The 27553-nt window shown below is 46.7% G+C and overlaps 1 protein-coding gene across 5 annotated transcripts in view; it reads left to right on the top strand.

Moving 5' to 3' along the window:
- Ank3 (ankyrin 3) overlaps positions 1-27553 on the top strand; it is a 317856-nt gene that overhangs the window by 276797 nt on the left and 13506 nt on the right. For 2 of the 5 annotated variants that reach the window (XM_032888731.1, XM_032888729.1), the window contains 6 exons: positions 1834-9510; positions 10116-10190; positions 13440-13571; positions 14681-14824; positions 17767-17857; positions 20469-20847. In XM_032888731.1, the coding sequence (XP_032744622.1) occupies positions 1834-9510; positions 10116-10190; positions 13440-13571; positions 14681-14824; positions 17767-17857; positions 20469-20847 (8498 nt within the window). Of the gene's footprint in view, positions 1-1833; positions 9511-10115; positions 10191-13439; positions 13572-14680; positions 14825-17202; positions 17858-20468; positions 20848-27553 lie in introns of all 5 variants that reach the window. The other 3 variants (XM_032888730.1, XM_032888733.1, XM_032888732.1) reach the window with 2 other exon arrangements.

Here is a 27553-nt window from a genome sequence, read left to right as displayed (position 1 = left end):
CTGCTTTAGTAAGGGGTGAGGCAGGTTCTCGTGTCCTCGGCCCACCCCACTGTCACCGTAAACTGTTGCCTTTTTGGAACAAGACTGTTTGTTCATCATCGCTGGTGTGGGACAATTTGCAGGCATTGCAGACCTGTAGCCAGGTTAGCTTTTTTATACGAAAGTAGAGATGGCCAAGCTTGAATGCGTAGCGTCCAGGGTATGCCCACCTCACGTGTGGGTTTCTTGCCTGTTTTGGGAAGAATGTTGGTGTGTGTTGGTATCACCGGGCCCATTTATCCTTGAGGCTGTTGGAGCGTTTATGAATGAGTAATTACACATTCGTGATGGGTATTATGAATATTGTAGAGTGGCACCAGAATTGGTACCTTGGCACTTGGTAAGCATGTCACGTTTGTACCTTAGGGCACTGTAGGTACTTGTGATGTATGGGGTCTTCAAACTATAGTTATGCTTTTTAGATTTCCCCCATGATACCTTTTGAGAGTCAACCATATTACGGAGATAAAGATATAAATTCCGTCTTCCTTATAATGAAGCAAGCGCCAGATATGGATTCTTTTGTAGATCGATTTAAAAAATGTATCACACAGTTTCCTAAGATCTCAAAAGGTACCAAGACTTCACCCCTCATGGAAAAAGTGTGCTCTTCTTTCCAAACGTTCTTGAGAAAGTATTTTCAGACATTTTATATATATATTATACTGTGCATATTAATACTGCTTTAAACCGTATTACCTCCCTGGCTTGTTTGCCATGGTAAACCAACCGCGCATGATCCAATGTTTTCAGTTGCTTTGCTTGCTCTGGTAACCATGAACCATATTTTTCTGTTTTTCCACCCCCTTTTTTTTGTGTGTGTGTATGTACACATGCATTTTGAATATCATTTCATACCACATTTTCTCCCCCTCCCCCTCATCAAAAGGAATAGACTGCATGGGACGAGTCGATGCAAACATTCCTTTTCGTTGTTTTAAGTTTGTGGTTGACAGCTCCGACTCAGACAATTTCTTGCTCTTATTGGCTTTTTTGTGGGTGTGGAACCTAACGAGTTGTGCATGGAAGAAACAGATTTAAAAACCCAGTGGCTTCACAGTTTGCACACCAGTTGCCTGTCTCTTACCAGTTAGCTTGGACTCTGCATGATAAAGCTTGAGTGATTTCTTTTTTCTGGAAAGGGAAACAGAACAAACAAGTAACAAAAACAAAAACAAAACAAACAAACAAAAAAAAACCAACCAAGTTTCGAACATGTAACGTGTGGGCTCACATATTGAAATGGTTCTAACCAGGTGCAATTGATGGCGGACGAGCCATAGCCGAGGGAACACTCGAGAGTCTTGAGACGCTGTCTGTGGTTGCACGGAGTAGACATATGTATGCGTACAGGCTAAACAGAATGCCTGCCGCTATTTCTAACCCAGCACACAAGAAAGTCAATAGGACGTAAGGAGGCGTTTTCCACTGTGCTCCTTCTGTCTGTCTGCACTTGGCCCTTTTCTCCTTCGCATTGTTGGCCCATTTGGCTGCTCTTTGTCCTCCCTGTGTCTCATCCCACTCCTCCAGCTCTTCTTTTACCTCGTCATTTTTCTTTACCTTCAAATTCCCTCATGTTTGTTCGTATTTTTTTCCTCTTTCACTCAAACATCATTTTTTTTCTTATTTTGCCTCCCCATTCCCAAATCATGCAAACAACTGTACTTGCTTCTGCGGTATTTCAAAGTTTACTGACCAATTTTTTTTTCTCTGGTCTCTCTGTTTCTCAACCATTTTTGTTGATTTTTTTATTTATTTTTGTGTTTGATTTTCATTTTAAAATTTAAGAAACAGTTGAACGGAGTTCAGGAACAGCAAGATCCCTTCCCACTACTTATTCACACAAGCCATTCTTTTCTACAAGACCATACCAGTCCTGGACTACGACTCCAATCACAGTGCCCGGGCCGGCCAAATCAGGCTCCTTATCCAGCTCCCCTTCTAATACGCCTTCAGCTTCTCCGTTAAAATCCATATGGTCTGTTTCAACGCCTTCTCCGATCAAATCCACGCTAGGCGCCTCAACTACATCATCAGTCAAATCCATTAGTGATGTGGCGTCTCCTATTAGATCTTTCCGGACAATTTCTTCGCCAATAAGAACGGTGGCATCACCGTCTCCGTACAATACCCAAGTTGCCTCTGGTACCCTTGGGAGGGTTCCCACCATCACAGAGGCCACACCTATAAAGGGGCTGGCTCCCAACTCAACTTTGTCCTCTCGAACTTCTCCTGTGACGACCGCAGGGTCTCTGTTGGAGAGGTCGTCCATCACCATGACACCCCCTGCCTCCCCCAAAGCAAACATCACCATGTATTCCTCCAGCTTGCCATTTAAGTCCATTATCACGTCAGCGGCACCGCTGATCTCCTCCCCTTTAAAGTCGGTGGTGTCTCCGACCAAGTCTGCAGCTGATGTCATCTCAACAGCTAAAGCTGCGATGGCATCGACTCTCTCCTCCCCCTTAAAGCAGATGTCTGGACATGCAGAAGTAGCGCTAGTCAATGGGTCTGTTTCTCCTCTGAAGTATCCTTCCTCTTCCGCTTTAATTAACGGATGCAAAGCCACTGCCACATTACAGGACAAAATTTCTACAGCCACAAACGCTGTGAGCTCGGTGGTGAGCGCGGCCCCTGACACGGTGGAGAAAGCGCTCTCCACCACAACAGCCATGCCCTTTTCCCCACTCAGGTCTTATGTTTCCGCTGCAGCGCCCTCTGCTTTTCAGTCCCTTAGAGCTCCCTCTGCCAGTGCACTCTACACCTCCCTCGGGCCTTCAGTAGCTGTTACTACCTCATCCGTAACTTCATCGATAATCACAGTGCCAGTATACTCGGTAGTCAATGTTTTGCCAGAACCAGCATTGAAGAAACTTCCAGACTCTAACTCGCTCACAAAATCGGCAGCGGCTTTGCTGTCACCCATTAAAACATTGACTACGGAGACGCGTCCTCAGCCCCATTTCAATCGAACGTCATCTCCCGTCAAGTCCTCTCTGTTCCTGGCATCCTCGGCCCTTAAGCCATCGGTACCATCTTCTTTATCTTCCAGTCAGGAGATCTTAAAAGATGTGGCCGAGATGAAGGAGGACCTCATGAGAATGACCGCCATACTGCAGACGGATGTGCCTGAGGAGAAGCCATTCCAGACCGACCTCCCCCGAGAAGGGAGGATAGACGACGAAGAGCCTTTCAAAATCGTTGAGAAAGTGAAGGAAGACTTAGTCAAAGTCAGTGAGATACTCAAAAAGGACGTGTGTGTCGAGAGCAAAGGGCCACCCAAGTCCCCAAAGAGTGACAAAGGACACTCTCCAGAAGATGACTGGACGGAATTTAGTTCTGAGGAAATACGAGAAGCCAGGCAGGCTGCTGCCAGTCACGCCCCATCCTTGCCCGAGAGAGTGCATGGAAAGGCCAACCTCACCAGAGTCATAGACTACCTGACCAATGACATCGGGAGCAGTTCACTGACCAACTTAAAGTACAAGTTTGAAGAGGCTAAGAAGGAAGGAGAGGAGAGACAGAAGAGAATTTTAAAGCCAGCCATGGCCTTGCAGGAGCATAAACTCAAAATGCCGCCGGCCTCCATGAGACCTTCCACGTCTGAGAAGGAACTGTGCAAGATGGCGGACTCCTTTTTTGGGACAGATGCCATCCTAGAGTCTCCCGATGACTTTTCTCAACATGACCAAGACAAAAGTCCCTTGTCCGACAGTGGCTTTGAAACCCGAAGTGAGAAAACACCTTCGGCCCCCCAAAGTGCCGAGAGCACCGGCCCTAAGCCACTATTTCATGAAGTCCCCATCCCCCCTGTCATCACAGAGACAAGAACTGAAGTAGTCCACGTGATCAGGAGCTATGAGCCCTCTACTGGGGAGATCCCCCAGTCCCAGCCAGAGGACCCCGTGTCTCCCAAACCTCCCCCTACATTTATGGAGTTGGAACCAAAGCCCACCACCCCTAGCATTAAGGAAAAAGTGAAAGCATTCCAAATGAAAGCCAGTAGCGAGGAAGAGGACCACAGTCGGGTTTTAAGCAAAGGCATGCGTGTCAAAGAAGAGACTCACATCACCACAACCACGAGGATGGTGTATCACTCCCCGCCTGGCAGTGAGTGTGCCTCCGAGAGGATCGAGGAGACCATGTCAGTCCATGACATTATGAAGGCTTTTCAGTCCGGGCGAGACCCTTCCAAAGAGCTGGCAGGGCTGTTTGAACACAAGTCGGCCATGTCTCCGGATGTTGCCAAGTCTGCTGCTGAGACCTCGGCCCAGCACGCAGAGAAGGACAACCAAATGAAACCCAAACTGGAGCGTATTATAGAGGTCCACATCGAAAAAGGTAACCAAGCCGAACCCACTGAAGTCATTATTAGAGAGACCAAAAAGCATCCAGAGAAGGAAGTGTCTGTGTATCAGAAAGACTTATTATCCCGGGGAAATATTAACTTAAAAGATTTTCTGCCAGAGAAGCACGATGCTTTCCCTTGCCCCGAGGAGCAGGGCCAGCAAGAAGAGGAGGAGTTTGCCGCAGAAGAGTCCTTGCCTTCTTATCTGGAGTCTTCTAGAGTAAACACGCCAGGGTCCCAAGAAGAAGATAGCCGCCCTAGTTCCGCGCAGCTTCTGTCCGATGACTCTTATAAAACCCTGAAACTTCTGAGTCAGCACTCCGTAGAGTACCATGATGATGAGCTGTCAGACCTAAGAGGGGAGTCTTACAGGTTTGCCGAGAAAATGCTTCTCTCAGAAAAGCTAGATGTTTCTCACTCTGATACCGAGGAATCGGTGACAGACCATGCAGGACCCCCTAGCTCAGAGTTACAGGGGTCTGATAAGCGATCCAGAGAAAAAGTAGCCACTGCCCCCCCAAAAGAGATCCTCTCCAAAATCTATAAAGATGTGTCTGAAAATGGCATAGGGAGAGTGTCTAAAGATGAGCATTTTGAGAAACTGACAGTGTTGCACTACGCGGGCAATGTCAGTGGTCCCAAACATACCATGTGGATGCATTTGTCCGAGGACAGACTAGACAGAGGTAGAGAGAAGCTGATGTATGAAGATAGGGTGGACAGGACCGTGAAGGAGGCAGAAGAGAAGTTGACCGAAGTGTCTCAATTTTTTCGTGACAAAACCGAGAAGCTCAACGACGAACTGCAGTCCCCGGAGAAAAAGCCACGCCCCAAAAACGGCAAGGAATACTCTTGTCAGAGTTCCACCAGCAGTAGCCCCGAGAAAGTGTTAACGGAACTGTTGGCATCCAACGATGAATGGGTTAAGGCCAGGCAGCGCGGTCCAGATGGACAAGGTGTCCCGCAGGCTGAGGACAGGAAGGCACCCAATGGGTCCAGCAGCCCCGAGAAGAGGGTCCCTTCCCAACAGATTGAGGATGGCCAGCCTCCAGAGGAAGCCAAAAGAACTGTCATTGCTCAGAGCAGGGGACAAGAAGGACCCCAGTCTGGATTTCAGCTCAAACAATCTAAACTCAGTTCCATTAGATTAAAATTTGAACAAGGCGCACGGGCCAAAAGTAAGGATCACGAGGAAAAAAATCTGGACGGGCCATCCCGAATCCCTGTAAAGAAAACTCAAGAAAACAAGCTGCCCACGCACCCAGGTTTTGCTAGAGAAAAACAGCAGAAGGCTGTAGATCCCCCAGAGGAAAAAATGTCGGTGCAAAATGATGTTCTGATTTTCAGACCTGAGCATGGCAAAAGCAGTGAGATGGTTGTGAGCGAATCTGGCTCCAGTGATGGCAAAAGCCACAGAACTGAGATGTTAAGTAAGGCAACGCCTGACTTCTTTCCTGAGCAACAGGTTGAAGACTCAGCCTGTCCCATAACCTCAGATCTAGAGACCAAGGGACCATGGGACCGAAAGGGCTTTAGAACATGGGAAAGTTCTGGGGCCAATAACACTAAGGCTCAGAAAGAGCAACTCTCTCACGTGCTCGTTCACGATATAAGAGAGAGTCACGCTGGTCACCCTGACAGTAGCGAGAACGGTGACCCAAAGAATGATTTTATGTATGTGACTGAGAGAGAACACAAAATGTTAACGAACGGCTCTCTCTCAGAAATTAAAGAAATGAGTGTAAAGTCTCCCTCCAAGAAAGTGTTATACAGGGAATACATTGTTAAAGAAGGGGACCTTCCCAGCAGCACTCTGGACCACCCCCCCAGGAGAAGCGAGAGCTCGGCAGCATCTCACATTCCCATCAGGATCACAGATGAGAGGAGGACGCTGTCATCAGACATTCCTGATGGGTTTTGTGAGCAGACAACACTTCCAAAACAAGCCCTGTCCCAAAGAGTGTCCCGGCCCAGTGTGAGCAAAGGGGCAGTTGAGAGCCAGCACTTTAACTCCATAGACGATGAGAAAGTTACCTATTCCGAGATCAGCAAAGTTTCCAAACATCAGAGTTACGTAGGCCTATGCCCAGCTCTCGATGAAACCGAGACCTCTCCCACCAAATCTCCCGATTCCTTAGAGTTTAGCCCAGGGAAGGACTCTCCCTCTAGTGATGTGTTCGACCACGGTTCAATGGATGGGTTAGAGAAGGCTGAGGGAGGGAAAGAGATCAAAACCTTACCTGTTTATGTCAGCTTCGTGCAAGTGGGGAAACAGTATGAAAAGGAACTCCAACAAGGAGGTGTGAAAAAAATCATCAGTCAGGAGTGTAAGACAGTGCAGGAAGCCAGGGGGACCTTCTACACCGCTAGACAGCAGAAGCAGCCTCCTTCTCCCCAGGGAAGTCCAGAAGACGATACTCTAGAGCAAGTGTCCTTTCTAGACAGCTCTGGGAAGAGCCCTTTGACCCCAGAAACTCCCAGTTCCGAGGAAGTGAGTTACGAGTTCACGTCTAAGACGCCAGACTCACTCATAGCTTTTATACCAGGACAGCCCAGCCCAATTCCTGAGGTTTCTGAGGAGGAGGAGGAGGAAGAGCCCAAAGCAGCCCCACTAAGGCAGGTGCCCGTGGAGAAGGAAACAGATCTCGATGTGAGCAAAGACTCTGTCCAAAGACCCAAATGCAACCGAGTGGCCTATATTGAGTTTCCCCCTCCTCCTCCCCTGGATGCCGACCAGATGGAGTCAGATAAGAAACACGAGTATCTCCCCGACAGGGAGGTTGACATGATGGAAGTCAGCCTTCAGGATGAGTCTGACAAGTACCAGTTGGCCGAGCCAGTCATCCGAGTGCAGCCCCCATCACCAGTCCCTCCTGGTGCCGATGCCAGTGAGTCCAGCGATGACGAGTCCATGTATCAACCGGCCCCAGTTAAAAAATACACCTTCAAGCTGAAGGGAGTGGACGAAGGGCAGAAAGACACGGCAAAATCCAAAACGGCCACCACAAAGGCTTCCAACCAGAAAGAGGTGGAGAGTAACGGGAAAGAGAGTGAGTCTGGCCTTGACTCACCTCAGAATGAAACCGCTCAGAACGGAAACAACGACCAGTCTGTCACCGAGTGTTCCATCGCCACCACAGCCGAGTTTTCTCACGACACGGATGCCACAGAGATAGACTCTCTGGATGGCTATGACCTGCAAGACGAGGATGACGGCCTAACAGAGAGCGACTCTAAACTCCCGAGTCAAACCATAGACACCAAGAAGGATGTCTGGACGGAGGGCATTCTGAAGCCGGCCGACCGCTCTTTCAGTCAGAGCAAACTGGAAGTTATTGAGGAGGAGGGGAAAGTGGGACTGGATGAAGAGAAACCATTACCTTCTAAAAGCTCGTCATCTGACCGAACCCCAGAGAAGGCTGATCCCAAGTCGGGGGCCCAGTTTTTCACCCTGGAAGGCAGACACCCGGACAGATCAGTGTTCCCTGATACTTACTTCAGTTACAAAGTTGATGAAGAATTTGCCACTCCCTTTAAAACAGTGGCGACCAAAGGTCTAGACTTTGACCCTTGGCCCAATAACCGAGGGGACAATGAAGTTTTTGATGGTAAATCCCGGGAAGATGACACTAAGCCATTTGGTCTGGCGGTGGACGACCGCTCTCCGGCAACCACCCCTGACACAACGCCAGCCAGAACACCAACTGACGAAAGTACCCCAACTAGTGAGCCTAACCCCTTCCCATTTCATGAAGGAAAAATGTTTGAGATGACCCGCAGTGGTGCAATTGACATGAGCAAGAGAGATTTTGTGGAAGAGAGGCTCCAATTTTTCCAGATTGGTGAGCATACTCCTGAAGGGAAGTCAGGGGCCCAGGGGGAAGGGGGTACGGTCACTGATACCCCACAGCCAGAGTCAGGGGACACCTCGGTAGACAGCAATCTAGAGAGAGATGTAGAGGCACCTACAGTCGACCCCAACCCCAGCATCCCGACCAATGGAGAGTGTCAGGAAGGCACAGCCTGCAATGGCTGCCCGGAGAAGTCGGCAGCTGCCACTAACACCTCAAAAGTTGACCCCAAGTCACGCACACCTATAAAAATGGGAATTTCTGCATCTACCATGACCATGAAGAAAGAAGGCTCTGGAGACACAACAGATAAGACAGAGGCTGTGGTGACCAGTTATCAGGGATTAGAAAATGAAATCGTGAAAGAGATCTCAAGCGCACTCGATAGCCAGGTGGGCATTAGGCCCCAAGAGAAACACGATTTTCAAAAAGATAACTTTAATAACAACAATAATCTGGATGCTTCCGCTATGCAGACAGATAACACCACAAGTCACATAGTTCTGACAGGACGCGCTGCACCCACTTGTACCACAGAGAAAGCTAATGCAGTGAAAGGCTCAGGAAAGAGTCCAGGGACTCAAGGACGCTCCAGCAGAGAGTCTCAGAAGGAACCAATAGGGGTTAGGCGGAAATCCAAGCTTCCCGTAAAGGCCACCGCACCAAAAGATGTCTGCCCGCCAAACCATAAGCCAGACAGTAAAGCAGGTAAACTGAGGCAGGTTGGTCAATATGAGAAAAACAAAGCCCTTCCTACTTCTTCATGTATAGAGTCCAAGTCTCGAATTCCAGTCAAAAACACACACAGGGAGAACCTAGTTTCAGTCAGAAAAGCATGCGCCACACAAAATCGAGGGCAGCCAGAGAAGGGCAAGGCCAAACAGCCTCCATCCAAGCTGCCAGTAAAGGTAAGAGCCACCCGTGTCACCGTCACCACCACCAACACCTCCACCACCACCACCACCACCACCACCACCACCACCACCGTTAAAGTGACAGAAAGTCAGCGTAAGGAGGTATGTAAACATCCCATTGAATATTTTAAGGGAATTAGTGGCGAGACCCTAAAACTTGTGGACCGCCTCACGGAAGAAGACAGAAAGATGCAGTCGGAGTTGTCTGATGGGGAGGAAAGTACCTCACGGAGCACATCACTGTCCGAGACTTCCCGGGGCAGCCAGCCTTCAGTTACCACGAAGTCTGCTAGAAATAAGAGAACAGAGGCACCGCCCTTAAAATCAAAGAGAGGAAAGAGCTGCAGTAGGAGGACTGGTGAGAATGAAGGCAGACAGGTTTCTTGAGCGCTCTTTGCTCACAACCTGGAGAAACAGCATAGTCCGTAAACACTTTCCGACTCGTAGCCCTAGTGCATGACCTGTCGTGACTTGCTTGTGGAGTGGTTGAACCGTAGCTTCTCATTCTGTCATCGTCATCTGTGTGTGCTGTCCTAGCTCCTCTTCTCTCCCCTCTTAATCCAGCTACACCGTAGAGAACCAGGGAAGCATGCTACACTGGTGTCATTCAAGATGGGAGCGGTTTTCTTTTCTAATGTGCTCATGGATATGACTCTGTCAGAGCCAAGGCACAGATTGTCAGATTCCATCGTAGTGGTTGCCACCAACGCGCGACTCTGTGACCCATTGCACAGTGGCAAGCTCGCCAGCATGTCTGATCTCATTACATTCCGAGCATCCATGTAATCTGGCATTTGGCCTGATGCGGGTGACAGACGAGTCCTTGCGTAGGTGATTAGGACACATCTAAGTACACAGTGTTAGTAGTGTCAGTCTCTGTAAGATCTGAGTACCGCGAAAAGCAATTTTCCAGTGTCGTGTCTTACTTGGCCCTTGTTTTAATTGAGAAATTGTAAATCGTAGGTCCACAGAGTCCTTGTGAGCGGACGGATATCAGGATGGCAATAGTAGCCGATCACCTGGGACTGAGTTGGACAGGTAAGTCCGCGTGCCCCGAATGGAGCAGGGACCGTCCCCCAGTGTCCCTGCCTTCAACACCTGCAAAAGTCGTGGTGTACCTCCGTAAACTGTACCAACGAGCAAAGTGTAAAGCCTTATCCAGAATTCTACCCACCATGATCATTACCGATAGCAGCTGTACACTCTATAAAGAGTTTTTCCTGTATATGTACAACAAGAGGAACAAGTTACGTCCTATTTTACTTTAGACCCTTTCTTCATGGGGCCATTTCCATAAAAGAGTGGTCTTGTACCTGAGGACACATGCTTTAGGAGCATAGAGGAAAACCCGGCTGAGATCCATGGCGACATAATTAGGATGTTCCGTTGTTAAAACTGCACGCTGGGCCAATGGCTCGATCACCCCTGCCCTGGTCTAGCCAGCTGGAGACACGTTACTTCACGTCCCTAAATTATGGCATTTACTCAGTCACGATGCCTTTAGTGGGCCGATGCTTTTAAATGATCTTATACCTCAGGATTTGTTTAAAAGGAAAACCTTGTCTTACTTCGACAGTACAGAACAGACCTTATTTTTTGATACTTCTATGAACAAGAAAACATGAAGTGAAAGCTTTGATTATAAGTTAACTTTTGGAAAAAGATGTAAGTAAATGATATACATGTAATTCACAGAAGTTCTGGAGTTCTACGACACCGTTAATAATCAAGGTGATGGAAAGGAACTGCCCAGCCTTGTGTCACATCAGTAAAGTCCAATTTGGGGTGGGGGGGTCTACCAAGCAATGAAGCTTTGAGGTGGTGATTCTAACAAGACCCTCAAATCTTGACTCAATCCATGACAAGAAATTTGATATTTCCTAGACTGAATATACTTTTTAAACATACAGTCAAAGGCATTTGAAGACTCCTCTGAGAATATACTGAAACAAATGCTTGATTTCTTTTATGACTACAGATCATACATAACTAAGCTATTAAAAATATTAATACCATGTCTCTAAAGTCATCATATATATATATATTCATACACACACATGACCGTAGGAAACAAATTCATCTTATTTTTCCTCTGTATGCCTCAGAACCCCCTACACACACACCCTATCACATCACAGAGCCTTCCTTAGACTCTGCTCTAGATGAACTGCTAATGGCCAAGGGCTTCCTGGAACTCTGGTATGTCAGATGTCTGAGTGATCTGCTGAAGGTTGATGGGAGTTGGTAATGGTTTTCATATATAAATATTTCCCATAAAGTGCATATTAACAACAATTCTGGTTTAACATGGGTCACTCACCTGAAAATCCACATTCTTTATATTGATTTTTGCTTTATTACTGAGTACCGGCCATATTTTCCTTCACCTAACAGGACAGTCCTTAGTTGTTTCCCCGAGTAAATTTTTGAAGATGTGACACGAGGACCCAGACAAGCTAGGGACAGAGCTCAGGGGCCTGGCATGCTCAAACCCTCAGTTCATCCCTAGGACTAGAAAAGAAGAAATAAAATCAGGTCTTCCCAGGGCTGAAAAGATGGCTCAGTGGTTAAGAGCACTGACTGCTCCTTCAGAGGACCCTGGTTCAATCCCCTACACCCACATGGCAGCTCACAACCGTCTGTAACTCCAGGTCCAGGAGATCCAACAGCCTCAAGCCAAAGCACATAAAATAAAATTAAATTCAATATTTAAAAAAATCAAATCCTCCAACTCGGAATTTCTCAAAACCAATGTGCCTTTCTTCAGTCTTCTAAGCAATAAATAACGTTTGCTCTTAAGGATCTCTGGGCAGTAGGACCTTTGTAACCTAAAACGGAAATGGATGGAGGAATTAAAAGTGAAATTATTCAATTAGAGCTACTGTAGGATCAATGATGACTCTAAGAAAAATTACAATATCTAAGCAAACAAAACATGAATGTGTCTCAAAACCATTGTTAATAAGCTCTGATCTTTAAAATATTTTCAGATTTGTTTACAACTAATACATAATAGGTTTTTTAACTTATTACCCACTGATCTTCGTTTCGATGGGTAAATAGCGTATCAAATTTATGTGTGATGGTGGTGCTTTTTCCTAACTACTGCGCTTAAGAGTCACAAAGTGAATTTAAGCTTTTGCTGTTACTAAATGGAATATACCAGAAAGCACCCGTGCCCACTGTGCCGAAGCTAAGTTCTGTGCTAAGGAGGGCTTGTTTCACTTACAGAAACCCTCATTTTACCCAATATCTTTCCAACCACCCACCATGATATAGAGACCTTAAAACCTCAATTTCACATCATCAAACTTCCTCCGTTGGTCCAACAAGGACACTCGTCAATTTTCTAGTAGTTCTAGTCTGCGGGGAACACCGCGTGTGCAAGCCACGTGACAAACTCCCGCGTGCCTCCTCATCAAAGCTCGAGGACTTGTCGAGTTTCTGAATTCGTTTTGCTGAGCTATCGGAAATGTTGGCCAGGAATAGATCTTGCCCAGTTGCTTAGGGTGGAATCAGTCCTTCACGTTCCTCACGTTATAGTCGTGAAGGTACTGAATACGTGATACCTGTATCAGAGGTGAATGCCGAAAGCAGGTCTCCTTTCCCAAGGTCCCCCTCCATCCATACCGAGTACATTTCATTCTGTCATACTATGCGGGCCCTAGGGGTTGAGCTCAGGCCACCAGTGCCCTTTTACCTAATAAGCCATCTCGAGGGCCCACATCGAGTCCATCTTTCCCTTTGCTTGTGTTTTTTTTCCCCACACAAATGGCTGTAGAGCGCATGTGTGATCCCCTCCCCCCGCCCCACTAGAGTCATTTCTTCACCTGAGTAGAGAGCATGACACTCAAAGGCCTAGCCACTAGAATATCAAATGAGTAAAACGTGTGCTTAGTAGGGCTACTCAGAACCACCCGCCTGCTGTCTCTGTGTGCTCGGAAGTCGCTGCCCCTCCCTGTCTCATGTGTGGTTGTTCAGTCTGCAGAGAATTCGGGCTGAGTCCACAGAAACCAGCAGCATCCTCTCTGTAAATCCCAAGAATCTTTAAAAACTGATTTCTAGTGGGAATTCCACTGTAAGTAATTCTCTGAGGAGAATCTTGTCACAACCTGCCTGAGAAACCAGCTACCAGAAGGCAGTGCCCAGTGCTACACCGAGGGCCTCTAATTACAATTCATTTTCTTTTCCCTTTTTGGGGGCGCTGGGGCGGAGTGTTGGGAACATGACTTTGATGAACTACTGCAAAGTAAAATTTGCCCCTTCTAACTCTCCTTCTTTTTACAGAGCTGGCAAGGGAACTGAATTTTTCAGTGGATGAAATCAACCAAATACGAGTGGAAAATCCCAATTCTTTAATTTCTCAGAGCTTCATGTTATTAAAAAAGTGGGTGACCAGAGACGGAAAGAATGCCACAAGTATGCCCTAAATTATTCATTTTAAATTCCAAAACCACACAGGGTCAGCATCTTAGAGAAGTCTCCTGCGGGGCTCATTTCGGGATCCTCGGTGTCCTGTTACTCAGCCAGGTGTCTAGATAAGTGGTTCTCAACCTGTGGGTCTCGACCCAAATGGAGCCAAATGAACTTCTTACAGTGGCCACTAAGACTATCAGAAAACAAATATTTACAGCATGACGATTCATGACAGTAGCCGAATTACAGTTATGAAGTAGGGACCGAAATAAGTGTATGGTTGGGGAGGTCACCACCACATGAGGAACTGTATTGGAGGGTCACAGCATGGGAAGGTTGAGAACCGCTGTTAGGGTCCTAGAGTTTGATGCTGAAGAAGCTTTCTGGAAAGCAAAGGGCAGGGGATAATTTATACATTGTATGGCCCTCTTCCCATGTCTTCTGAAAATGAGGGTGGGGGGTACTACTAATTCTTGTGTTGTGGGGTGACCATCAGAAATGGTTTGAAATTCATTCCTGCTGTACCCAGGGGCAGCTGTGGAGGGATACGTGGGGATAGAGGAGGTGGGGTACGATTAGGGGAGCTGGCCAGTTGTCCCCAGCTCGGCCTGGTGCAGGGGAGGAGCCTCTGCTGTGTACCTGGGTTTGGGTGGGCGGCAGCGATGAGTTCAAGGCACCTAATCCTCACGCGTCAGTGCGGTCAGTTCCTGTGCGTCAGCTGACCTTGGTAGTTCATTAAACCATTCAGCATCGACCGTACGGACGAGACGTGGACAGTTTTGAGAGTCAGTGGAGCATGATGCCATATTAGATCCCCTAAAGGAGTCCAGGTGTGGGGAGACCATCCACCCTGTCATAGTGGGATGAGTGCTGGGACCTCCACAGACAGCTTTCGAGTTGGGGTTCTCTGGTTCCCTGGGGCAGCCCCTGTTGTGGGTGTTAAGCATATGGAGGGGCAGAGCAGCAGTGGGGACTGAAACGCTGCAGAAGCTGCAGAAACTGCAGAAGCCATGCTTTGTTGGGTTATGAGGGATGTGGGATGCTGGATGCTGGATGCTGGGTTGAATGCCACTGGGTTCTCAATCTTTTTTTTCTTTTCTCTTCCTTTTCAGCTGATGCCTTAACTTCGGTCTTAACAAAAATTAACCGAATAGACATAGTAACTCTGCTGGAAGGACCAATATTTGATTATGGGAATATTTCAGGCACCAGAAGCTTTGCAGATGAAAACAATGTTTTCCATGACCCAGTTGATGGTAATTGAATTTAGTGTTCATTTCTACTTAATCACTCAATGAAATCGGAAAGTGCTATCGGACAAGGCGACCGCTCAGCCACTGTGATTTGCTTGACTTAATTCCCCATTTTCATGGCGTTTTGGTTAGGCCAGAAGGCTACAGATGAGCATTCTGATATCAGAGAAAGCTGAGGCAATGTCTCCCTCTGTGTGACACAGAGAGTAAAATGTGAAAATACATTCTTTGGAAGAGCTGTTGTTTCTATTGTTCTGCGCACCCAGATGGTAGAAACTTAGTATCTACAAAGTGCAGTGCTTTGGCATTTAAAAGACCTTTTTATCATCTTTTAACCTACGTACGTAAGATCAAACTGTGAGCCCAGTTTTAAGCGAGTAGGTGATGTGCCAAGCCGCACTGCACGCCATACTGGTCGGGGTAAATACTGAATCAGCTGTTGCAGGACCAAGCAAGTAGGCGTGCACTGGGGAAATCTACCTTCATTCAGGTGGCTTAGTTATTTAACCTTATGTCAGCCTTCGTTCCACCAGTAATTCCCGGGATGGAGAGTAATATTTGATATGTGGTTCACAAAAGACAGCATTCGTTCTAATTCAGTGAGCACAGAAATCACTGAGAACCTTTTGGTTCAGTTTAATTCAACAATCCCCTCCCCATTGAACAGCCTGTCTCGGGAGAGCATCAGGAAACACAGAGGACAGCCATGCCTTTGAAACTTGTCCCATCTGGCTTCACAAGAGGGAATCCATCCCCACAGCGAAGGGTGAATGGGAAATAAGATGTGCCAAGCACAAGAGAAGCCAGGGATGTATTTCTGTTAATTCAAAGGTCAAGAAATACGCTGATCTCGTTCCATATTTAGCTGGCAAACTGAGACGAACAAGAGCCGAGAACTTTTAAATTGTCTGTATCTTATCAGAAAAGATCACAGAATCTTAGAAAGTGCCCATCTCCCAAAGGTGAAGTGCATTTGTAATCCGCAGAACACACATGTTCTTGTGTGTCCTGTCCTATGTGGGAGGCTGTGTATTGGAAAAAATTCATTTGTATTAGATAAATAGGGCAGATTGAGAATTACTGGCAAGTTCCCGTTAGAGCGTCCTCTACTCTTTATAGGGAAAAGAAAGCACGAGTGTGGTATTCTTGGTTTGTTTTCTTTTAACATTGTAAAGTTTGAATATCAGAAAGCCCACAGCTTTCCGCAATTGTATCTCAATATTGTATAGTTCCTTTGATTAAATTTTCCGGAAAAAAAAAAAAAACTTAGACACAAAATAAGCTTTACTTACGCAAACTATAAATCATCGCCCGATTTCAGCAAGAGGGTCGTGTATAGGCAGCCGTAGCTGACTGCTGTCTGCCACCCTGTATTAGCTTGAGCTTAGAACGATAGCTGTTTGCCTCGAGCTGCCGGGAACACCCTAGCCTTGGTTTTTGCAGACCAGTGAAGTGAGAACATGCCTTGCTGCATTTAAATGTCTCTCCTCTTTATTGAGCTTTTGGGAAACTCCTTTCCTCACCATGACCAGACCATTGTTGACTTCTCACTGCTGTAGTCCATGGAGAGAGCTTGGAGTCAGGGGTTGGCTCCCTTCCGCCCTTCTGAGCAGGCCAGCACAGCCCTGTTTGAATTTTGGATACTCTTCCCGTACACGCTCCTCCTGTCTCATTGTGTGCCATTTTCCCCTCTTTATTTGCTTCATGGTTCTAAGTAGATCTCCCATCACCAGCTTCACCAAGACCTTTGTATACCCCATGACTCCCTCATCACTGCGTCCTCACGGTGCCTGAAACAAGCAGAGCCCCTTAACTTTCTAACATCTTTTTAAAATATTTAGCCAACGCTACTGGAACTCTAAAGGTCTAGTAATCATTTCCCCCCAGAGTGTAAAGTCATTTCTTCTTTCCTCCATAAATTTCATGTAAAGAAGTAATTCCTCCATAATTTCATGTAAACAAGTAATAATTTAGAGTTGGATTATGTTACTCATGTGTAGAGTTTTTAACCTAAGCAAGGGGTAATTAATTAAATGGCTTCTTTTCCGGCTTGCTGAGTTGCTCTACCACAGCATAGAGTTTGCATGCTAAAACGAGAAAGATGTGTTAGCCCTGAGCCACATACATGGCTTCTAGATACGACAGCTACCTTTATAATGGAATGTTTCATCTGCATAGTTAAATTACTGTATTAAAACTGAGAGGATGTCATTATTTTATTCCATTCAGTGACATGTAACGGAACTAAACCATGAAACTGTGAACATTACTCTGTATCCATCGTACATTGTCATACCTGATATAATTTGAGTTATTCCATGTGTTCGTGTTCAATGTGTTCTAGCTCATTCCAGTCAGTCCGAATGTACTGTCTTCCGTAGGTCACCCTTCCTTTCAAGTGGAGCTGGAGACCCCAGTGGGGTTGTACTGCACACCACCCACCCCTTTCCAGCAAGATGACCATTTTAGTGATAACTCTAGCATAGAGTCTCCCTTTAGGACCCCCAGTAGACTGAGTGACGGGCTGATGCCTTCCCAGGGAAGCATAGAGCATCCAGCAGGTGGACCTCCAGTGGTAACTGCAGAAGATACTTCTTTAGAAGACAGCAAAATGGACGATTCAGTAACGGTAACAGAAACGGCTGACCCACTGGACGTAGATGAGAGCCAGTGTGCTCACTGCTGGGCGAGTGTGCCCGGGGTCCCAAGCAGCGGTCCGCAGGCAGAGCCACTGAGAGCACAGACTAGAAAAGTAGGCGTGAGCTCTGAACAGCAGGAGAAAGGAGACTCTGGTCCCGAGGAGGAGATGGCGGACGACAAGGTCAGATCTCTGTTTGAGGACATTCAACTTGAAGAAGTAGAGGCTGAGGAGATGACAGAAGACGAGGGGCAGGCTATACTTAACCGTGTTCCGCGAGCAGAACTGGCAATGTCTTCACTTGCAGGTTGGCAGAACGAGACGCCAAGTGGAAGCCTAGAGTCCCCGGCGCAAGCGCGAAGAATAACCGGTGGGTTACTGGACCGTCTGGATGACAGGTATGGCTGTGTCTCGGGAAGTACACACGAAAGCCCGCGGGTATTCTGTGCTTGCTTTGTAAGCAGGCGAGTTTTAGCACCGACTCGCTCTCTAAGTGATGAGACGTGTTTGGGAATACGCCGTCTTTAAAGATTGGTTCTGTGGGCTATAATCCCTAGAGAAAGGGGAATTTAAATTCAACCATAATTCTCTAAAGTAATGAAGAGATAAAAACCAATCACGATTACTGATGTGCCAAAGGTACATCTAGATGCTGCCTTAATTAAGAGACTCTCCACTAACTTCTTACATCAGGCTTTCTTCAGAGTCAGCAGTGTTCACAAGTGAAAGTCTAGATCTTTCTATGAATATTTCCGTCCTCCCTGTCTCAAAACCATAGACATAACTGTGATGATACAAGACAGTGAAGATTAACAATTTGACAAATCCCACAATCGGGCAATCATTGCCAGGGAAATTCCGACATGTGGTGGTGTCATTCGGCTGTAGCATGTTTGCAATGCACGCCAAATGTGAATGGCTCTGCCTTTCATCTCCAGCACCGACAAAAGGGCGGGGAGGAACGAGGCAGGTGTGCACCCTCCCCCCGTTTTATTCTGAGACAGGGTCTCTCTTCGTTGTCCTGGCTGTTCGGGAACTTGCTCTGTAGCCCAGGCTGGCCTCTGCCTCCTGAGTGCTGGGATAAAAGCGTGTGCCGCCACGCCCTGCCGGGCTCTTCCTGTTTTCTCTCAGAGGCTTTTTACACAGAAACATGATAGCCGCTAGTGTGTGACTGCAGTGATTCTGTCGATGTGCACTTGGCTTTTTTGTGCTAACCCCATTCCAGACAATAAGTCCAGAGAGCCCCTGCACACAGGACACACCCCACCACTGTGAGGGAGGCACTTTATGACTTGGATGAATTTCTGAGTTCTAACAAGGTCGTTTTAATAATCTTTATAACACTCCTTCCCTCGAGCAGGTTTGTAGACCAAACAAGAAATAGCGTCTTTCCCTCCCAGATGACTGAGGTAGACAGTAGCCTCTAGAAACAATAGTTGTATTTTTCCTCCTCACACATCAGACTGTAAAATATACCTCTGCTTCAGATGGCGTCTGGTGATGAACATCAGTGGGACGCAAGACCAGGAATGTTATTCCTAACCACGTATTTCCATTTTGCTGTTCAACTTTTTCTTCCAGTTGCAGCTCCAAGATAGAGACTTTGCAGAAACTAGGGAGCCACTTTTGAGAAACGAAGGCATGAATAGCTTGTCTCTATTGGCTACTGAAGCACATCCTGCAGAGGGAACAGAGCGCTTTAGCCCCGGCCCCTGGGTCCCAATATGACGACAGAGTTAATGGCTGCTCCTCAGGAAATAGATGTCAGTCTAGGAGAGCTGCTCATTGCTATTAAACTGCCAGAAACATCTCTCCTTCACTGTAGACCCTGCCCTTGAGTACACAGGAACTATAGTGAGCCTTCCCGGTCCTAGATTTAAGAGAGTTGCAGTGCCCTCCGGAGATCGCATACAGCCACGATGCTCATGGCACTAAGCATAGGGAGGAAGGGGAGAGGTTAGCAGTGTTGGCATAGGGAGAGCGTGCTGTGTTCTTTGATCCTTCAGTAGTTGATTATCCGCTCACACACAGGGTAAGCATGCGTTCCAGTCCACACGTCCACATCACCATAAAAGATAACGCTCTACTCGCTGTCTTTCCCGGGTAGTAAGCATGGTATTAAAAATGACATGAGCTATAAGAGTAAACAAATGGCTTGTGTTCAAACTAGTAAAATTTATATATATATATATATATATATATATATATATATATATATATGTTAAAAGTCATTAGAAAAGAAAAGACTTAGCATGCCTAAGAAAGGAGTCCCTGCAGTGAACAGACGTCCCTCTGATCGCTGAAGGTAGTTGAGGGCTGGAGCGGACAAAGGAGGTTCACTGAAAGCATCGTGGTTAAGAAAGTGTCAGGGTGTCTGCAGGGAAGAAAACCTACCAAGAGTTCAAGTTTGGGATTCCCGAGAATACAGTTTCCACTCAGGAATTCCTCTTTATTGATATTTTCCCCACTCAGGAAGTGTTTGGGTTTGTTTTGGGTTTGTTTGTAATTAGTGACACAATATTGTTTCACACTAACCTTCCCTTTTAGATCAGCGAGATTGGAACTATATGTCCGTCTACATTTCTTTTTGAAGGTGTAAAATTTGACCATGAAAAAACAAGTGTTTGAAGGTTTACTGATTTTATGTGTGTGACTGCTGTCTGCATGTACGCCGTCACACCAGCAGAGGGCAGCAAATCCTGTTATAGACGGTTGTAAGCCATCGTACAGTTGCCAGCACTTGAACTCAGAACCTCTAGAAGAAGACAACATCCAGTCACCTCTCCAGCCCCAACATCTTTTTTAAGTGATCATCTATTTAGCCATCTTGGAGGCTGGGGTGTCAGGGATGCCTAGAGCCTGGGACCCCCACTGGCCCACCTGCGCTAAGCCCTCATTCCTATTTTCTGCCTTTGGAAGTAGTTCGGCAACATGGGTATTGAAGCCACATTCAAAGCCATGTGCAGCCACAGTTTGCCATTGTGACTTTGCATCTTGTCTCTCTTACAGCTCTGACCAGGTTCGGGATTCCATTACCTCATACCTCACAGGAGAAGCTGGGAAGTTCGAAGCAAACGGAAACCACGCAGAAGTCATTCCAGAAGCAAAGGCCAAGGCCTACTTTCCTGAATCCCAAAACGATATAGGGAAACAGAGCATCAAGGAGAACTTGAAACCAAAAACACACGGATGTGGTCGCCCTGAGGAACCAGTGTCGCCCCTCACAGCCTACCAGAAATCTCTAGAAGAAACCAGCAAGCTTGTCATAGAAGACGCACCTAAACCCTGTGTGCCTGTCGGCATGAAAAAGATGACCAGGACTACGGCTGACGGCAAAGCCAGGCTCAACCTCCAGGAAGAGGAGGGGTCCGCCAGGTCAGAGCCTAAGGTATGTCATTTACATAGACAATGTGCTCTCCTTAACGTGTGCACCCATGGTCTCCTTTGTGATTACTAAATGATGGGATGGAGGCAGCCACTAAAGAGCCCTGGGGACCATGGACACCGAGGGTCACCTTCAGTCATCAAGGGAGTAAAGTATCCCCAGCCATGGCTGAGGACAGAAAGAAAGAAACATTAAGGAACTGGTTTTTCTGGCCCAGCACTAATTCTGTCAGGGATTGAGGTTCTCTGATCCCAAACCCAGCCTTTGTTCTTAGGGGAGAAGGAAGGTGATTTTCAGAGTCTGGTCCTTCTGTGGTGTCTAAAGTCTGCAGTATTGAACCCATCCGTGCATGGTATTCTCTAGGGTCTGATGTCTCAAGGGATTTGAACACTTGAACAGGTGCAATCCCCAGGATAAGGGGTGTCAAAGGCAGGCAGAAGTTTGTGTTTAGGAACGTCCTTTTTAATATCTCAGTTGGTCATAGGTTTTTTTAATTCTTTTGTTTTACTGTTTTGAGATTTTATTTATTTTTTTTTTTAGTGAAATTATCTCTCACCAATGAAAGACAATTAAAACGAGTCGTTTCTGCTTTTTGATATAGGCGGTCATCATGTAGACCAGGCTAGCCTCCAACTCGAGAGATCCGCCTACCTCTTTGGTGCTAGCATTCAAAGTGCGCACCACCACACCCCGGTTTCCTACTGTCTTCTGTTCTTTAAGTGCTGTCTTCATGCTTCTGACCTTCTGTCAGCTCTGCAGTAAACGCAGTCCTCTGTCTTTGACGTGCAAGCTCTTGTGGCGTGCTTAAGATCAGCATCTGGAGAAGAAACAGTATTTTATAAAGCAATGCTTCACACACACACACACACACACACACACACACACACACACACACACACACACACCAAGAAGAAAAGGCAACGCCCAGGCATCCAGACGCTAATGGCTGTCAACCAACAAATCATTTACCACTCTTCATTCTTTCGGTCCCTCTCTAGAGTATTAGAAGGGAAACTGAGAGGAATTCGGCTTCAGTAGACCATCATTTATGCAGACGATTTGATCGTTGCCCCAATATTAAACACTGAAATGATTTTTCTTCTGGTTTTTTTCTTTTAAGTTTGGTCCTCCTGCCCACCACACACCGACACACACCGCCATGTTTTTTTTTTACTTTCTCCTCAGCCGGTGTGGCTTTCGATGTTGAGTTTTGCTTTTGACTTCTCTCTCAGAATATTTAAGCAGGATGAGTTGGGGCAAGAATCTTGTCTTTTAAAATGCCAAACAGCTCAAAGTATGTTCCTTTTAGGACAAATCTACCCCCCTCCCAAAAAAAAAAAAAAAAAAAGGCAGTAACACCGTATTTTTAACTGGGAAGGTTTATCCTGAAGGGGGAAATAAAAAGAACTGTGAGAAACCGGCACAGACACGTGGCACACTCCGGTTTTGTGTGGATGGCTGTATGGCTGTGGGTCACCGGAGAGCGACTTGGGTGTAGGCAGGTAGAGGGTTGAAAGAAATGGTTGCCAGCCTGAACAGAACTCAGAGGGGTTCACTAGCAAGGAAACCAAACCTCTCAGTGAGTCACCCAGTGCAGAAAGGCTTCCTGTCCATGAAAGTCCACGTGCCCGTCCCAGCTGCTGAGGGATGTGAGCTTGATTTCCCAGGAAATCCCAAGATGCCCCGGGCATGTCTTCAGTGGCCCGGTCTAAGTACAGTAGCAACCAGCAAGGCCATCTGATGTCCTCTTCAGACAACAGACCCCTTTTTGTCCCCTGAAAAAGCAGGTCAAAAGCCCGGGCGAAGCGTTCACTCGGATGACCGCCTGCTGTTACAAGGTAAAGCCCTGCTCTCCCCTCTCCTCCCAAAGTAAAGAATGTTGGGGGGGAAAAACCCACACATTCTCCTGAAGCTTGACCCTTTGCTGGTTTCTAGAGAATTCTCTTAAAGGAAGCCTGGGGTTCTGCACTGCTCTCTTCCTTCTCCTAAGGCTAAGCAGATTACATCTCCAGGGAGAGAGAAGACACTGGGACACTGACCCACCAGCCACCTCTGTATGTGAGGGCTGCCTGGGATCTCTGAGGGTCACCTGTCTGACGGGCGTGTGTCTCTGTGTTAGGATTTGCTCTAAGGTGTCACGCTTCTGACCGCCAGCTTGCAACCCCTGTATGAGTGATTCAGGTCTCCCCCTTCCACCCCCTCCAGCCTGTTAATCCTGGAATCTGCCTGGGTAGTTCTGTGCCTTTGTGCATATGAATTCCTCCTACCTTTGCCTGTTTTTCTAATATGCCCTTTAAATGGTTTTTTCCCCTCTCCTTTATGCTTTTTGTGAAGTTTGACGACTACTGTAGGGCATGGGGTTTTTAAGTTCTGTTTCCTAGGTACCAGCAGGTGTCTGCTTTGGTAGCTGAGTTCTCCAGTGGAACCTCATATAAAGTCAGGATTAGCATGCCTCTTAACACCCAACTCTTGCCAGTGGACTGTTGGGACCACTGTGTCCTGGTGTGTCCTACTCACTGCGATCTTACCATCATCTTACCTAATGGCTCTCCCCCTATTCTAATAGTATGAACTACACATTCCTAGCTCCCTGACTTAACCTTCCTTTGCATAACCTATCCTTGCAATTAAATAGCACGACAAAGAATATTAACTGAATAGCAGAATTTTCCCACTTGAATTATAAACTATTCACCACTCGATAGTTTTTCAGACGCCTGAGTTCATTGCAGAATTACTGGTTCTATCTGTTTGTCTCCATCTCTCTGTCTCCATTGGGTCCTGGGGACTGAACTATTAAGTCTAACACATGCAATTTCTCTACCACTGAGCTGTGTCTGGAATACACACACACACACACACACACACACACACACACACTTTTTGAAACAGGATCTCATTAAGTTGCCCAGGCTGGCCTACAGTCTGGGCAGTGTTCTGTCTTATGCTGCCATTTCGTTCTAGGTCTTTATAAAAATGCTCACAGTTCTCAGCCCCCCACTCATTAGCATAAGCTCTTACTGACCCCTCATCTCCTGATACAGACAAGTGCCAGTGTCACCCTCAAAAGCCGCTTTTGATAAGGTTAGCAAATTGAGCCAGAATTCCTTAAAAGTCACATGTGCCTCTCTGTAAAAACCAAGTGTACTAGGGCCTAAAGTCCAAGGTCATACATTCAAGTCACATGAAGGCAGATGTAAAACTAGTGTAAATATGAACTCAGAAGCCTCATATAAGGTTTTTTGGGGTTTTGGTTTTTTTCTCGAGACAGGGTTCCTCTGTATAGCTTTGGCTGTCCTGGACTTGCTCTGTAGACCGGGCCAGCCTTGAACTCATAAAGATACGCCCACCTGCCTCTGCCTTCAGAGTACTGGGATTAAAAGCATTGCCACCACCACCTTACTAATTACTTTATTCTTTAACTGTGGACACAGACACCACACACACACGCACGCGCACGCACATGTACATGTATGCAGAGGCACACCTAGTCACATGCACACATACACACATTCATGAACATTCAGAGACAGACCCAGTCACGTACACACAGATACAACCGCAGCCTGAATCTTGCTAAGATGTTTCCTTCCACTCAACTCCCAGGGTTCTCTTAACCATATATCATTGCTATTCTTGAAAGGGGGAAAATAAGTAAATATAATTCTTTCTTAATTTGCCTTTCTCAGAAAATCTTTTGTTTTTAATATTAATGATAAAGTTATATTAAAAAATGCATTTATCAGGACTTGAGACACAGTGAGAGTGATTCAAGCTCAGAGGAGGAGCGGAGGGTCACTACCCGGGTCATACGACGGCGTGTGATTATAAAGGTACCAGGAGGAGGGCGACGGGTGCCGCTGTGTCTAGAAGCCTTCAGTGAGCGTTGGGAAGCTCGGCATGTCTAATAACCCGCTGGCTGGCTGGCTGTTTCTTTGCACACTTGAGGGCTTGTAAAAGAACTACCTGAAAGAAAGGCTTGTTGTGTGTTAGTGCGTGTTCTGCGCAGGCTTCCGTCTGAGAGCTCTTGGCCCTTGTGTCCCGCCTCTCTCAGAGAACAAGTGTTCTGTCTTGGTGAGAGGGCACAGTGGACACAGTGCTCAATGGATACCCCGGAAGCTAATGTGGGAGAGAGGGAAATGCCACAGGCTGCCGCTGCCTCGACTTGGAAAGGAAAGCCGTCTCCTCCTTGTCAAGCAGTGACTGAGAATTTTAGGTCGCAACCTTGCACGCACATGTGCTCGACCTAGAGCGAGTCAAATGGAGACTCCAGAAATAGGTGCTAGTGCTAATTTAACAGGTGCCCAGAATGAGCATGACGTTTTAAGTATTGGGACCAGTTTTTGCTAGAATTGAAAATTCCACCTTCATCCTGCACAGCTGAGAACACAGTAGGTCTGCAGCACCTCCTGTGTGACAAGTCATTCTCAGTGCACAGCGTAGCTCACCCCAGTGTGGCCGAGGGTGGCCCACACCGCCTGAGACTTCTGGTGGGTATCTCTGGAAAGAAGAAGAGGGAGGAGAGGAGTGCACTGGACACTGTATTAGACGGCACAATCACAGTGTCAGAGGGCTCGGCCGAGAGCTGAGACGCTTCATGAAGTCCCTCCATTTCTTAGTCCTGCTTCATCTTTTTCATGAAGGATAGGCAAAAGAAGCTCAGATTTGCTCGAATACAACTTCTCAAAGATTCTGAAAACATTCAAGATGAAGTGACTTTCTACGTTTTGAACTCTTCCCGCAACTCAGCAGTGAGTGAGCACCTCAGGTGCTGGCCACACCCCGAGTCACTCCTGTGGAAATTAGAACGAGCAAGCCGTTATAATTAGTGACATCTATAGTGTGTTTTCAAGCGTGTGGTTTTCCGTCTATAAGATCCTCACAGTTGGTCACGGCTCTCGTGCTCTTGGCTGACAGAGCAGAGCCTCAGGGTTCTCTGGTCTCGTTGTTCTCTCCCATGAATGATTAGTGAAACACCCAGAGAAAACACATTGTACGTACCATGGGCAACCTGCTTTTCGCGCCTAATGTGTGGCAGCTTTCTGTGGCTTCACCCCAATATTCTTCAGCAACCTCCCTTTAAGGGCTAACCAAACTTCACTAGAAACACAGTTACACAAGTTCCACAAAGCCAGAGGGAAGGGAAAGGAGGACCCACAGGAAACAGCCACACCACTGAGCCAATGACGATTCTTTTGGTCCCTTAACCTTCTACACACACATCACAAGTCTGTCTCCAAGCAGTTTTATTAGAGGAAGTTACATGTGTACTGCGCTTAATATGTGGACAGTGATATACAGCACATGCATGCATTTTTAGAGCGTGTGCTGAAACCCCTAAAATAAACCCAAAGGCCTAACATAGGCTTTGTGAGACAGAAATCTATATTCTACCCAAATGCCCACTCCTTGCAGTTGGGCTCCTTTTAGAGTCAGCAGTAAGCTCAGAGGATGGTCTTGTAGCGGCTGGGGAGGGTATCATCCTTAGAGTAAAATCACTCTGGAGAAGCTTTGAGAGATTCCTTTCGCTGTGACAGAAACCAAAGCTAAATAGCCCTAAGTGTCCCAGGACACCACAGTGAGACACCCTTGACATATGCTTTCTGGTTGGTTATCCTTCCGTTGGAATTGCAGCGGCAGACTAGAAGAACCCCGCCCCTGCTGCTCCTCTATGTGTGGGTGTCCAGCAGAATCCAGGGATGGCAGTAGTATGTGGCAGACATAGCATGAGGATGATCACCGTCAAAACCATGAAATGCAGCTACTCTAACCTAAAAGGTCATCGACACAGAAACCATTGCACTACCCAGATGACCGGCGCGATGCTTGGAGAGGAACTGATTTATTTTAAAATCACACAGCCAGGCAGCAACAGCTCTGGGAGTGGAACTGGGTGCTTGGCTTGGCAGTGAGGGGCTTTTTTTCCCTCAGAAGACATACAAGAGGATTTTTGCTAATCCAAGTCAGGCTTTTGACCACTCAGACTTGCCCTGTGACACAGAAGAGGGCAGCATTACGCTGCAGTACTGGGAACCTGACCGGCTACCAGGAGGTAGGCCTATTACACCGTGGGCCACAGGAAGCCCTCAAGCCCTCGCATCATCACTGGATGCCCTTCAGAGCTGTCCTGTCCTTACCTGGAAGCTCTGGCCAGTGAACATCTCCACAGGGAGCTCTGTATTCAGGATTCCACACCCCAGTGCGAGCAGCTCCATTTGCTTGGTCAATCAGTTGACATTATGATTTAATGATTGGTCTCTTCATGCCGGATCACATGGACTCTTTCATTTTTAAGTGAAGTTTTATCTGTGCACCCGTTTCCTTGTATATAGTTTGATAATAGCACAGATTAATAAATGCCTACCGGAGCTGAAATTGCTAAGATCTGTGCTTAGCAAGTCCAACTCACAGCCGAACTACTAAGATTGTTTAATATCTAAACTGTACAATACAAATGTATTGTTTTGATTTTCAACATTTCTTGCTAGATTTTAAAGAGTTCATATGTATGCCACCCCAAAACCAAAGAATTCAAAATTATATAAAACCACGTATCTCTTCTATTTCACAAAGTTCAGAGTATCCCAACCCATGCATCATTTTAGACACACATGCACACACATCTACACGCGACAGGTCTCTTAGAGCATATGTCTTAGTCAGGGTTTCTATTGCTGTTATGAAACACCATGATCAAAAACAACTTAGG

The sequence above is a fragment of the Rattus rattus genome, chromosome 18 (assembly GCF_011064425.1).
Source record: "Rattus rattus isolate New Zealand chromosome 18, Rrattus_CSIRO_v1, whole genome shotgun sequence".
Classification (NCBI taxonomy): Eukaryota; Metazoa; Chordata; class Mammalia; order Rodentia; family Muridae; genus Rattus; species Rattus rattus.
The sequence above is the reverse complement of the archived record's forward strand: the minus strand, read 5'-3'. Positions and strand labels throughout refer to the sequence as shown.